At 49.3% G+C, this 12,855-nt stretch overlaps 1 protein-coding gene and 1 long non-coding RNA gene across 31 annotated transcripts in view; one reads left to right on the top strand and one right to left on the bottom strand.

Annotated features, from left to right (window-relative positions):
- Nucleotides 1–12,855, top strand: part of MYO9B (myosin IXB) — a 107,821-nt gene that overhangs the window by 56,150 nt on the left and 38,816 nt on the right. For all 30 annotated transcript variants that reach the window (XR_015166526.1, XR_015166525.1, XM_086408572.1 and 27 more), the window contains exons 4-10: nucleotides 3,585–3,647; nucleotides 4,128–4,227; nucleotides 4,493–4,593; nucleotides 6,833–6,962; nucleotides 10,102–10,191; nucleotides 11,746–11,862; nucleotides 12,416–12,550. Coding sequence is in view for 28 of the 30 variants with exons in the window: in XM_086408572.1 (XP_086264698.1) it covers nucleotides 3,585–3,647; nucleotides 4,128–4,227; nucleotides 4,493–4,593; nucleotides 6,833–6,962; nucleotides 10,102–10,191; nucleotides 11,746–11,862; nucleotides 12,416–12,550 (736 nt within the window). In the remaining 2 variants the exon portion in view is untranslated. The remainder of the gene's footprint in view (nucleotides 1–3,584; nucleotides 3,648–4,127; nucleotides 4,228–4,492; nucleotides 4,594–6,832; nucleotides 6,963–10,101; nucleotides 10,192–11,745; nucleotides 11,863–12,415; nucleotides 12,551–12,855) is intronic.
- Nucleotides 19–6,259, bottom strand: LOC147368164 (uncharacterized). Its single transcript, XR_015166528.1, has 3 exons — nucleotides 4,465–6,259; nucleotides 3,469–3,692; nucleotides 19–307 (listed from the first exon to the last, which is right to left on the bottom strand). It is a non-coding gene; the product is annotated as an uncharacterized LOC147368164 (long non-coding RNA).

The raw sequence follows: 12,855 nt of genomic DNA, 5'->3' as shown, positions 1-12,855 counted from the left end.
CCAGTCAGCACACAACAATAAGAGCACAAAACAATTATTCTCTCGTGGTTCTAGAGGCCAGAAGTCCAAGATCAAGGTGTGGGAAGGGCCATGCTCCCTCCAGAGGCTCTAGGCGAGGATCCCTCCTGGCCTCTTCCAGCTTCTGGGGGCCCCAGTGCCCTTGGCTTGTAGCCCCATCACCCCAGTCTTTGCTTCAGTCTCCACGTGGTCTTCTCCCCTGAATTTCTCTATGATCTCCTCTTCTGTCTTCTGGGATACTTGTCCTTGGGTTTAGGGCTCATCTGGACCATGGAGGAGGATCTCATCTCTAGAAAAAAAAGATGAGAGTGTTAGTCGCTCAGTTGTGTCCAACTCTTGCGACCCTGTGGACTGTAGCGTGCCTGGCTCTTCTGTCCCTGGGATTTCCCAGGCAAGAATACTGCAGTGGGTTGCCATTTCCTTCTCCAGAAGATCTTTCCCACCCAAGGATCAAACCTGGGTCTCCCGCACTGCAGGCAGATTCTTTACCAGCTGAGCCCCCAAGGAAACCCCATCTCCAGGTCCTTCACTTAATTCCATCTGCAAAAGTGTTTTTTCAGAATCATAGTCACACGCTCCAGGTGGACGTGTCTTCTGGGGGCCACCGTTTGGCCCAGCACATGAGCAGGACTGGCCCTCAGCTAAGCAGCCAGCCTGCCCTGCCCACCTTGGCTCTTGTCAGGCTCAGGGCAGCTGTGGTCCTGGGCCGCTGGATCTCATAGATCAGCTGCAGAGTCCTGTCTATGGCCTCGGATTCAGGAAAGGAGGTCCTGCCTCAGCCCTTGACGGTGGCCTGCCCACGCTGGGTGGAAGGAGGTGCACTTCCTGTCCAGGGAGTGGCTGCCACCAGCTTGCAGGGAGCAGGCCCAGACCTGGTTCTGCTTTTGGGCAGGTGACACTTTTCGATGCCGCTTTCCAACAAGGCCAAGGGTCAAGGGCAGTCCACACCTCCCCCCAGTTCCCCAATTTGCAAGGCCTCGTGTTCCTGTGGGATCAAGGGCTCAGTATGGAGGGGATCCCTGGCTGTGTACAAGATCACCCCTGTAGGGGCCCAGCTTCATGAGTAATCACCAAAGGCTGTGGCCCATTAGATGACACTCGGTGCCCCTGAGGGGACACTGTCCTTGCCCATGTGGCGAGACAGCACAGAGAATTGGCCACAGATAGAGATGGAAACGTGAGTCTAGGACCAGAGGCAGCCTCCCTGCCCAGGAAAACAAAACTGCTGAGAACTACAAGTTACTGCTCAGAGGAGGGAATGGAAGAAAATAGGAGTTTGAAAGCAGAGAGGACGCGCGCATGCTGAGCCTTTGGAAACCCATGTGTGCGGGGTGTGTGCGCATGCATCCATCCATTCAGTGTGTGTGTGCGCTTGCGCAAGGCTGCAGCCAGAAGACTGCCGTCCTGGAGACAGTCTGGAAGCATTCAGCAGGCCTGGGACCAGGGCCCTAATCCCCAGCTCCCTCTTCTGTATTACAGGATGAACTCAGATGAGGGTGACCTGCAGAGCTGTACAGCTCACATACTTGATGATAGCAGATCCCATGAGAGTCAGGTCCCCACCAGGCCACCCCCCTCCTCTGGGGTCCTGGACAATACATTAAGACCTCCTCCATCAGTGGGAGCCACAGTGCCCCTCCCGGAGGGCATTTAAATCCAGTGTATTTAATCTCAGCAAAACAGTGCCTAGAACCTCGCAGTAGAGCTCCAAGAAATGTCTTATGTCTCTACTAACATTGCGGGTGTGGCTGTGTGAGTACCCCTTTCCTGCCCCAGGACCAACACAGCCTCAGGGACCCGGGCCCAGCACATGTCCGTCAAGTGATAAACAGATAAACAAAATGTGTGTCTAGACATGTAGACACGGAGAAGGCAGTGGCACCCCACTCCAGTACTCCTGCCTGGAAAATCCCATGGACGGAGGAGCCTGGTGGGCTGCAGTCCATGGGGTCGCTAAGAGTCAGACACGACTGAGCGACTTCACTTTCACTTTTCACTTTCATGCATTGGAGAAGGAAATGGTAACCCACTCCGGTGTTCTTGCCTGGAGAATCCCAGGGCCGGCGGAGCCTGGTGGGCTGCCGTCTATGGGGTCACACAGAGTCGGACACGACTGACGCGACTTAGCAGCAGCAGACATGTAGGCTGTTGTGCCAATTTGCTCAGTCGTGTCTGAGTCTTTGCCACCCCATGGATAATCTACCAGCCTCCTCTGTCCATGGGATTCTTCAGGCAAGAATACTGGAGTGGGGTGCCATTTCCTCCTCCAGGGGATCTTCCTCACCCAGGGATTGAACCCACGCCTCCTGCATTGGCAGGCAGATTCTTTAGTACTGAGCTACCTGGGAAGCCCTTACTTAGCCATAAAGAAGAATGAAGTTCTGATAACATGCTCCCAAGTGGCAGAATCTCAGAACCACTGAGTTGAGTGAAAGAAGGCAGATTCAGTATCCAGCTGACCCTTGAACAATGCAGGGGTTAGTCAGAAATCTGCAGATGGCTTCGAGTCGGCCCTGTATATCCGAGGTTCCCCCAGTTCCCCAGCTCCTTAATATCTGTGGTTCCACATTGTGGATTCAACCAACCGCAGATGATATAGGACTATGGCATTTGCTATTGAAAAAAATATCCACCTATAAGTGGACCCACAGTTCAAACTTGTGTTATTCAAGAGTTAACTATACATACTAAATGAGTGTTTTGGTTTTTTGGGTTTTTTTTTTTTTAATTATAGAAAATCCAAAGTAATCTTTAGAGGGGCTGGTCCATGGCTGCTCGGGGGTGGATGGCAGGGAGGAATGACAGAGGCCCCAAGGAGTCTTCTCGGGATTATGGATGTGTTCGTTGTCTTGGTCATGGTGGTGGGCTCTCAGGGATTCACATGTGTCACAGCTCATGCACTCACACACGTTATATCTGTTGTGCATCAGCTATACCTTCTAAAGCTGGTTTTGAAAATTATGTACAGATTATGGAAGGACCCAGTGAAAAACTCATCTGGGTGCATGCTTTTGAGTATGTATAGTTGATCATATACAATCATCAGTAAAGCTGTTTTAAGAAGAATAGAAAAGTGAATCCATTATCTTGTATATCAATTTTCAATTGGAGAAACACTTCATGGCTGGGGAGATGGTGGAAGCAGGGTTCAACCTTCCAGTGTTATTCGTGAGTACATGGGTCTAATCATTTCAATTCCTGCCACCCCCGGGGCCATCCCGAGTGATGCCAGGTTGGGCTTCCACACAACTGTCAGCCCACATCCGGTGTGTAGGGCAGAAGTGGCCAGCCCAGGTCCCTTATTTTTATAGATTCTAGCAGTAGGGTGAGCAGTAGGGTGAGGTGCATTTACGACAACAGTGTTTACCTTAAGAATGAAATAGTATTTACGACATTTAGGTTGCTTGTTTACGACACTCAGAGCTATCACCCTTTCGTCCCTGTGCTTACCTTGGGTCCAAGGTTGTTAATCTGCAGCTGGCTTTACCACAGTCATGAATCATTCTTGTTCTTCAGGGAAACGGCATTAGCGTGTAACACTTGGTTCTTTTTCTGCTTGATGACAGAGCGGTTGTCGAAAAGTACCTGCTTGAAAAGTCTCGCCTGGTCTCTCAGGAGAAGGATGAGAGGTAGGGGGGTATTTCCTTGATGATCCCGGATGTCTGCCTTCTTCCCTATGAAGGAGAAAAGCAGATGTCCTGAGACGGGGAGTATCTACAGGAGGCCCTCATGGATCTCCTATGAGCATGAGCTTTGCCACCTTCTCCTGCTTATTTTTGTGCCTCCCTGGGGCTTCTCCCTGGAGTGGGTGCTTGGGTGTCTGCTGAAATGTGGTCAGATTAGCATCATCTCTGGTCCACCAATGAGTGAGAGGTGCCCACCCTCTGAGGAATCTATTCACTGGAGAAGCTCGTGGTTTGATTTTTGGAGTTTGTTTTTTTTTTTTAAAAAAAAGATCATAAGAATCGACTTATTGTCTCCAATTTGTACATAATCGAGGTGCTTTTTCCTCCCTGGCCTGGTCTCCAAAGCAATATTAGTAGTGGTTTGACGAGTAGCTATCGCTCAGCCTCCAAAAACAACTTTTTTCTCCTAATTTTGACCTACAGGAACTACCACGTGTTTTATTATTTGTTACTTGGCGTCAGCGAGGAAGAGCGTCGGGAATTTCAGCTCAAGCAGCCTGAAGATTATTTCTACCTCAACCAGGTAAATAGCCTCAAGCCCCAACCACAAACGCGGCCTCTGTTCCCCACGGGCTGTTTACGCTCTGCCAGGGGGTCAGAGGCCGTCCGCCTTGGCCCTCTCCAGCCCCCAAACCAGCTCCAAGGAGGCCCAGAGCGGGGTGGCATAAAGGAACCCATTCATTCCCTGCCTCCCCAGCCCTGCCCCATCGGTTCCAGCCAAAATCATCCTCACACACCACCCTCCCCAGCCCAGAAGTACCCAGAGCACTGCCGACTTTGTTTTTCAGCATAACTTGAAGATCGAAGATGGAGAGGACCTGAAGCATGACTTCGAAAGACTCAAGCAGGCCATGGAGATGGTGGGCTTCCTTCCTGCCACCAAGAAGCAGTAAGTGGGTGGGCCCAGCCAGGCACCTCCCCCTAACTGAAGTTACCGGTCACTCAGAGATCTGACCTACCCCCGGTGGGAACCTCGCTAAGGAGAGTAGCCCGAGTGACAGAGGACTGTCACCATTAGGCACTGGGAGATGCCAGTTAAAACCGCAGGGCGGGGCTCCCCTGGTGGTCAGGGGCTAAGACTCTGCACGCTCCCATGGCAGGGGGCCCCAGTTCGGTCCCTGGTTGGGGAACTAGATCCCACATGCTGCTCCTAAGACCAAGTGCAGCCAAGTAAATAAATAAATATTTAAAAAAACAAAAACAGGGCTTTTCAAAGGTCATTCATCATTTAAAAATCCTTTTCTTTTTTTTCGACCGCACCCTCGCAGCTTGTGAGATCTTAGTTCCCGGACCAGAAATCGAACCTGGGCCCTCAGCAGTCAAAGCGTGGAGTTTTAACCACTGGACCACCAGGGAATTCCTCCATCATTTAAAAATCTTAATTTCTTCATTAATAGACTAATTAACAGATTTTGTTAATTAGCAGAAGAGCTACACTATCTCAATAGAGGCAGAAAAAAAAAATCTAATAAAAGAAAATTTACTCAGGTATATTTACCCAAAACAAAAAAAACCACAAGGCTTTTGCCCAACAATGTGGGTATACTTCAGATTATGGAGCCATATGCTTAAAAACAGCCAAGAAAGTGAATTTTATATGATGTGTTTTTGACCACAATTAAAAATTATTTTAATTCTTCAAAACCACTCACAGCATTCTCCACGCCTTCCCGGGTGACCGGGACACCCAGAGGAGATGCCTCTGCCCAGCATGCTGCCAGGAGGACACCACGGGGCCAAGCCCTGTGGACAACCATTGGGCAGCTTCTACTGCCTATGCGTGTACACAACCAAACATATACACGTGCTTGGCCAGAGGCACGCACAGGAATGCACACAGCAGCCTCGTCTATAACAGCCCCCAACCCCAGGAAACCCTCCCAAATGCCCACCAACCAGAGATAAATAAATCAACGCGTTACAGTATATCCTGCAGGAGTTGGCACACTTTCTGGAGACAGCAAATGTTTTTCAGCTTCATGGGCCACTCAATCTCTGTGGCATGTTCTTTACATTCTGTTTTCTTAATGACCCTTTAAAAGCTTAAGAACCAAAAAAAAAAAAAAGCTTAAGAACCATCCTCAGCTCAGGGGCTATGCAGAAGAAGGTCCCAGTTGGCCAGGCACCAACCCTGCACAGCAGTGGTTCTCACTGGGGTTCTGATTGTGCTCCCAGGGGACACTTGGCCTTGCCTGATGACTCTTTTGAGTGTCATACTGCAGGTGTGGTCGGAGGGGCCAGGTGGGTAGAAGCCAGGTACCAGCAGTGCCAGGGCTGAGAAGTGGCAGCATTAAGAATAAAGAATGTGGGAGCTTCCCTCGGTGGTCCAGTGGTTAGGACTCCACTGCAAGGGATCCAGTTTCTGTCCCTGATCAGGGAACTGACATCCCACATGCCATGCAGCTTGGCCAGAGCAAAAGAAAAATATATTAGTAAATCTTTTCAAAAAAAAAAATGAACAATGCTCCATGCAGTAACACACATGACTCCCCCACCTTACACCTTTTCTATGACAGGCCCGATGTAAGTACAAGTGATTTCACCAAAGTCACGTTCACGGATGGTGTTAGATGTCAGGACAGCGGTTTCTCTTTGGAAGCTGCGGAGGGTCCAGGGCCTGAAATGTTGTTCTGTTTTTTTGGTCTGAGTGCCAGTCACAAGCATCTCTGCATTTGGTGATACTTCATCAAACTCAACACTTGGGGACGGAATTCCCTGGCGGTCCAGTAGTTACGACTCCACACTTCAAATGCAGGGAGTGCAGGTTCGATCCCTGGGCGGGTGACTAAAATCCCATATGCCTCACAGCGTGGCTGAAAAAGAAAACAGCAACTACACTTGGGGAACTGTGTGCATTTTTTTTTTTTGGTGATGCCTCCATAAGAAAATTTTTAAGCTCTCCCAACACCACTACCACCAAAAAATAGAGCTACATGCCTCCAAAGTCCTGTTTGACAGAGAGTGGCCAGCAGAGGAGTGGACATCTTTCGGAGTTCGCGTGTTCTGACTGGAATGGCTGGTTTTACGAATACAGCCCAGGTCGCTGGAAACTTGAGCGCAGTTCACTGGAAGCTTCTGCTGTCTTGGGACTGGGGACGTGCCCCAACCTTGGCTCCTTCTCTCCCCAGGATTTTTTCCATCCTCTCAGCCATCTTGTACCTAGGCAACATCACTTACCGGAAGAGAGCCACGGGCCGAGACGAAGGCCTGGAGGTCGGGCCCCCCGAGGCGCTGGACACGCTGTCGCAGCTCCTGAAGGTACTGTCCCGGGCCTCAGCCACAGGGGCCGCCCACCGAGGCCCAGGCTTCCTGCGCTGGCTGAGCCTCTGTCAGCTGCTTCCTCCCCCGCCGTCTCTGCCGTGTCCCTTCCTCATTTCTTTTCTTTTTTTAATCGAGCGATGATTGGTTTTAGCTTCAGATGGACAGCATGAGTGATTCAGTATCTGTAGCATCTGTTGCCAAATGGCCACCACAAGAAGGCTAGTTAACGCTTGTCACCTCGGTGGCTGTGGGATTTGTTTTCTCTTGGGATGAGAACTTCCAAGATCGATTCTCTCGGCCGCTTGCATTTATGCAGTACGGTCACATTAGCCACTGTCACCCTGCTGCACACTACCTTCTCATGACATCTTACAACCGAAAGTCTGTGCCTTTGCACCCCCTTCACACGCTTCACCTGTCTGCTCTCTGTATTTGTGAGTTTGGGAGGTTTGAGGGGTGTTTTCTTCTTGTTTTTTTTTTTTTTTTAATTCTACATATACGGGAGATCACACAATATGTCTTTGTCTGACATATCTGTTAACATAATACCCTCAAGGTCCATCCCCTCTTCATTTCCTTTTTTTTTTTTTAATTGAAATATAGTTGATTTACAATGTTGTATTACTTTCAAGTGTACAGCAAAATGATTCAGTTCTACATATAATCTTTTTTAGATCCTTTTTCGTTATAAGATATTGATATAGTTCCCTGTGCTGTATGCTATGCAGTTGATTATTTTATTTATAATAACGTATATATTTTAATCCTAAGCTCCTAATTATGCCTCCCCCTACCCTTGCCCCTTTGGTAACCGTAAGTTTATTTTCTGTGTCTGTGGATCTGTTGTGTTTCTGTTTTGTACATAAGTACATTTGTATCATTTTTTAAAGATTCTGCATATAAGCGGTATCATATGGTATTTGTCTTTTTCTGACTTACTTCACTTAACATAATACCCTCAAGGACCATCTCTTCTTCATCTCCTTTTATTTTTTTTTAATTGAAATATAGTCGTTTTACAATGTTGTGTTGCTTTCAGGTATAGAACAAAATGATTCAGTTCTATATATATTCTTTTATAAGTTACTACAAGATACTGAGTGTAGTTCCCTGTGCTATACGCTGTATAGTTGATTATCTGTTTTATGTATGTGTGTATACTTTAATCCCAAGCTCCTAATTGATCCTTCTCTCTGCCCCTTCCCCTTTGATAACCATAAGCTTGTTTTCTGTGCCTGTGATTCTATTTCTGATTTGTAAATATGTTCATTTGTATCGTTTTTTTAAAGAATCCGCACGTAAGCAATGTCACGTGGTGTTTGTCTTTCTCTGTCTGACTTACTTCCCTTAGTATGAAAATCTGTGTCTCTCCTTATTGCTGCAAATGGCATTATCTCATTCTTTTTCTGGCAGAGTACTGTTCCGTGCATATTCATGCCACATTTCCGTTACCCGTTTTCACCTGTTGATGGACATTTAGGTTGCTCCGTGTCTTGGCAGTTGTAAATAGTGCTGCCGTAACATTGGGGTGCAGGTATCTTTTCGACGCATCTTCCTTCTGGGAAGGGCCATTTCCCATCTCAGCCCCTCCCTGGAATGGCCCATCAAAGTTTTTTATATATTTATATAACTGAATCAGTTTGCTGTATACCTGAAACTAACATAATGTTGTAAATCAACTATGATTTAAAAAACAAAATCACCATTTGATCAGCAAGGTCATTTTGTGGTTGGACCATCCCCTTGTCCATTGTCCTCAACCCCGGGAGCACTGGACAATGTCTGGAGTCATTTGGGGGGTACTAGTGTCATCTGGTGGGTAGGGGATGCTATTTAACAGAATGCACAGGACAGCCCCCACAGCAAAGAAGCAGCATCAGTCACTCAGTCATGTCCAACTCTTTGCGACCCCATGGACCATAGCCAACCAGCCTCCTCTGTCCATGGAATTCTCCAGGCATGCATACTGGAGTGGGTTGCCATTCCCTTCTCCAGGGGATCTTCCCAACCCAGGGATTGAACCTGGGTCTCCCGTGTTGCAGGCAGATTCTTTACCATCTGAGCCACTGGGGAAGCTCAAAGAAGGACCCAGCCCCAAATGCCTGTGATGCCGAGGCTGTTTTCTGAACGTGTGTTCCATTTGTGACTCTTTAAAGTACGCCTGCCTGCCGGAGCCCCAGCTCCTGTCGTGCTCATGGGAATGAACGAGTACGTCTGCCAGGAGATGGAGACAGCTCCCCCGGCCCAACTCTTGACTCCCCGTGGACAGGGCTTGGCAGTCAGGGAGGAGCAGTCTCCTCGCTTCGCCCTTGCACCCAGACCAGGAACCCACTCCAGCAGCGACAGCTATAAACACAGGCAGCACCTGGGGCTGCAGTGACACCCAGGCCTGTGTGACCACAGTCTAGGCCATCGAGCAAGCCTGTGGGTGCGAACATTCTGAGGCACACTGGTGTTCCACACACTGTGGGTTGGCAGCCCTGGGGGTGGGCTCTGGGCCCACTTCCTGGCCCAGCTGCCGGGGGGTCCTTCTTCCGCCCTCCTCAGGCCTTGCCTCAGTGACACACAGATCTAGTCAACAAGCTCTCCAGCTTTTCTCTCCTCCTTTTTTTTTTTTTTAAGCTTTTATTTATTTATTTTTAATTGAAGCATACAGTTGGCTTACAATGTTGGGTTTCCGGTATAAAGTGGGTCATGTATGTGTATGTATGAATATTTATCTGCATATGGGCTTCCCTGGTGGCTCAGTAGGTAAAGAATCTGCCTGCAATGTGAGAGACCTGGGTTCCATCCCTGGGTTGGGAAGATCCCTTGGAGGAGGGCATGGCAACCCACCCCAGTATTCTTGCCTGGAGAATCCCCATGGACAGAGGAGCCTGGTGGGCTACAGTCCATGGTGTCACAGAAGAGTCAGACACAACTTAGTGACTAAACAACAGCAGCAACAACATGTGTGCATATGTTCTTTTTAAAATTCTTTTCCATTATCGGTTATTACAGGATATTAAATATAGTTCTCTGTGCTATACAGTAGGACCTTGCTGTTTATATATGTTATATAGATTAAATGTATCTGTTAATCCTAAACTCCTAATTTGTCCTTCCCCACCCCTCTTCCTCCTTGACCTTGAAACAGGTGAAGCGAGAAATCTTGGTGGAAGTTCTGACCAAAAGAAAAACAGTGACCTCCAACGACAAACTCATCCTTCCCTATAGTCTCAGCGAGGTGAGTGCTGCCCTGGGTTCTCATGGGGTGCCCAGGCCCAAAAACATGGGTGCTCAGGGTGGCGATAGGGAGAGCCTTCAGAAATAGCTGGCATGGGTGGTCATTTTCCTGCCCCTAATTTGACCTCCCTCGTGGCTCAGATGGTAAAGAATCCACCTGCAATGCAGGAGACACAGGAGGCACTGGCTCTATCCCTGGGTCAGAAAGATCCCCTGGAGAAGGATAGGGTAACCCACTCCAGTATTCTTGCCTGGAAAATTCCATGGACAGAGGAGCCTGTCGGACTACAGTCCTTGAAGTCACAAAAGAGTCGGATACAACTGAGCATTTAACAGCACAGTTTGACAGAGGAGAACCTTGGAAGCTCAAACCAGCTTATACAGCTCAAGGGACAGAGCTAGAGCCACGTGTGATGATCTCTGTGTTGAGCTGTTTAGTGGGCACACTGGTTCTCACCAGCAGAGGACAGCCACCTGCAGCTTGCAAGCCAAACCCAGCCCACTTCCTGCTTCTGTCAATAAAACTTTATTGGCACTTGACCACGACCATTCATGCACATGATGATCTGCTGCAGTGGCAGAGCTGTCCTACAAAGCTGATCATGTTGACTCACGGGCCCTTGCCCAAGAAAGCTTGCTGACCCCTGGGTTAGAGTGTGACCTTTATAACCGTTGCGTGGGTCCCTACATGTTGATAAGACGCCTCTCTCTAGCCTTTGCCCCAGTCTCAGTGTTTTCTCTGTGGCATATTTTTCTTGCGTTTTTACACCTCTAGACTTGCAGGTTGGGGAGCATCAGGAAAGTACCTAGCCACGGGGGCAGGGGGGTATTTTTAGCTCATGGGAGAAGCTGCTCAAGAATCTAAAATGGATACCTAGACAGTTGGAGCCCCTGTGGGCAAAGGTGCTCAGCCGTGGTATGTGACAGGTGCCACAGGTCACTGGAGTCCACAGCCAGGTGCTCCCCAGGGGTACTGAGCTGAGCAAGGGAGATGAAGGCCAGGCACAGGGCAGCACCCTACGCAGCTCCATTTCCACAAAACCAGAGGACCTCATTATCTAGGTCTTGATAGCAGGCTGAGTAAGTCCTGTCGCAACTTAGATCTGAGAGCATACAAAGAAGGAATTTCTTGTAGGTGAATTAGACCCCAATGAGCCTTTTTAAAAAATTGTAAATATCAATCACCGCTTTTAGGCACACAGTGGCCTGGCCCATGGTGCTCCCAGAACCGCAGGGGTTGAACCCAGCCCAAGCTCCTGGTTATTCTCCCACAGCACCCTCCCTGAGCCCATGTGCCCACCCCAGCAGTCCCCAGGGTCCTCTGAGGAGCAGGCCGTCCCACGAGAAAGACTTGGCCAGACCCCAGCCTGCCAGGTCAGGGCTTCATGCTCTGGTGTGCAAGGGCGTCCGAGCGGACAGGACGGCAGGCAGAGTGAGAAGGGGAGGTATCAGAGGAGCTGAGTGTTTCAAGTCACCATCTTGACCTCCCTGTGCACAGACCTCGGGGGCGCACCTTGCCGAGGTGTGACCCCCACCCCAAACTCTGTGCCCACAGGCCATCACCGCCCGTGACTCCATGGCCAAGTCACTGTACAGCGCGCTGTTCGATTGGATTGTGCTGCGGATCAACCACGCTCTCCTCAACAAGAAGGACATGGAAGAGTCTGTCTCGGTGAGGGCCACACCTCCTCAGCTGGCAGCCTGTGACCCTGGCTGCAGTCGGTCAGGCGTGAGGCTGGTTTCTCCCCTCAGCAGCCCCAGGGAACCAACAGGATGCGGTTCTCAGGGCCCAGTGCAGAGAAAACAGGGGACTCTGGGGCTTTCCTGTTGGTCCAGTGGTGAAGACTCTCCGCTTCCACTGCAGGGGGCATGGGTTCAATCTCTGGTTGGGGAACTAAGATCCTGCAGGCCACGTGCAGCCCCAAACAGAAGTCAAAAACACAGGGCTCTTTGTTTAATATTGCAGGTTGTATCTACTCAGTGTTACATGCCAGCCTGGATGGGAAAGGGTTGAGGAGAGAAGGATACAGGTGTATGTGAGGCTGAGTCCCTTCGCAGTTCACTTGAAACTATCACAGCATTGTTAACTGGCTATACCCATATACAAAATACAAGCTTTAAAGTTTGAAAAAAAAAATATTACAGGTTCTAAGACCCTTAGCATCAGACAGGTTGCTGCCAAGGGAGTACTCACCAGTAATAACCATTCTCGCCATCTCCCCCAGTGCCTGTCTATCGGCGTCCTCGACATCTTTGGCTTTGAAGACTTCGAGAGGAACAGTTTTGAGCAGTTCTGCATCAACTACGCCAACGAGCAGCTCCAGTATTACTTCAACCAGCACATTTTCAAGCTAGAGCAGGTAAGGAAATACTGGCTTATTCACCCATCCAGTCCTAGGAGGAAGGCAATGAGCCAGAACTGGGATCCCCCTGGGGACCTTGAGGACCTGGTTTGTCATCAAACCCGCCCCAGAATTTTTCTCTGCAAAAAAGGGACAGTCCGGGAACATTCCCACCCGGCCCCAGATGAGGCAAAAGGCAGGGATATTTGACGCCACAGGCGAGTGTTGTACTTTCTCTCTGCTCAGATGTGAAAGTTGATTCAGTGGGAGACAAGCTGAGTTGCCTTGTAAGGATTTGCTTCGGTCAACAGTGAAGATATCCC

Source organism: Bos grunniens, chromosome 7 (genome assembly GCF_055505025.1).
Source record: "Bos grunniens cultivar Pamir isolate PY7600 chromosome 7, Bosgru_T2T1.0, whole genome shotgun sequence".
Taxonomy (NCBI): Eukaryota; Metazoa; Chordata; class Mammalia; order Artiodactyla; family Bovidae; genus Bos; species Bos grunniens.
The sequence above is the reverse complement of the archived record's forward strand: the minus strand, read 5'-3'. Positions and strand labels throughout refer to the sequence as shown.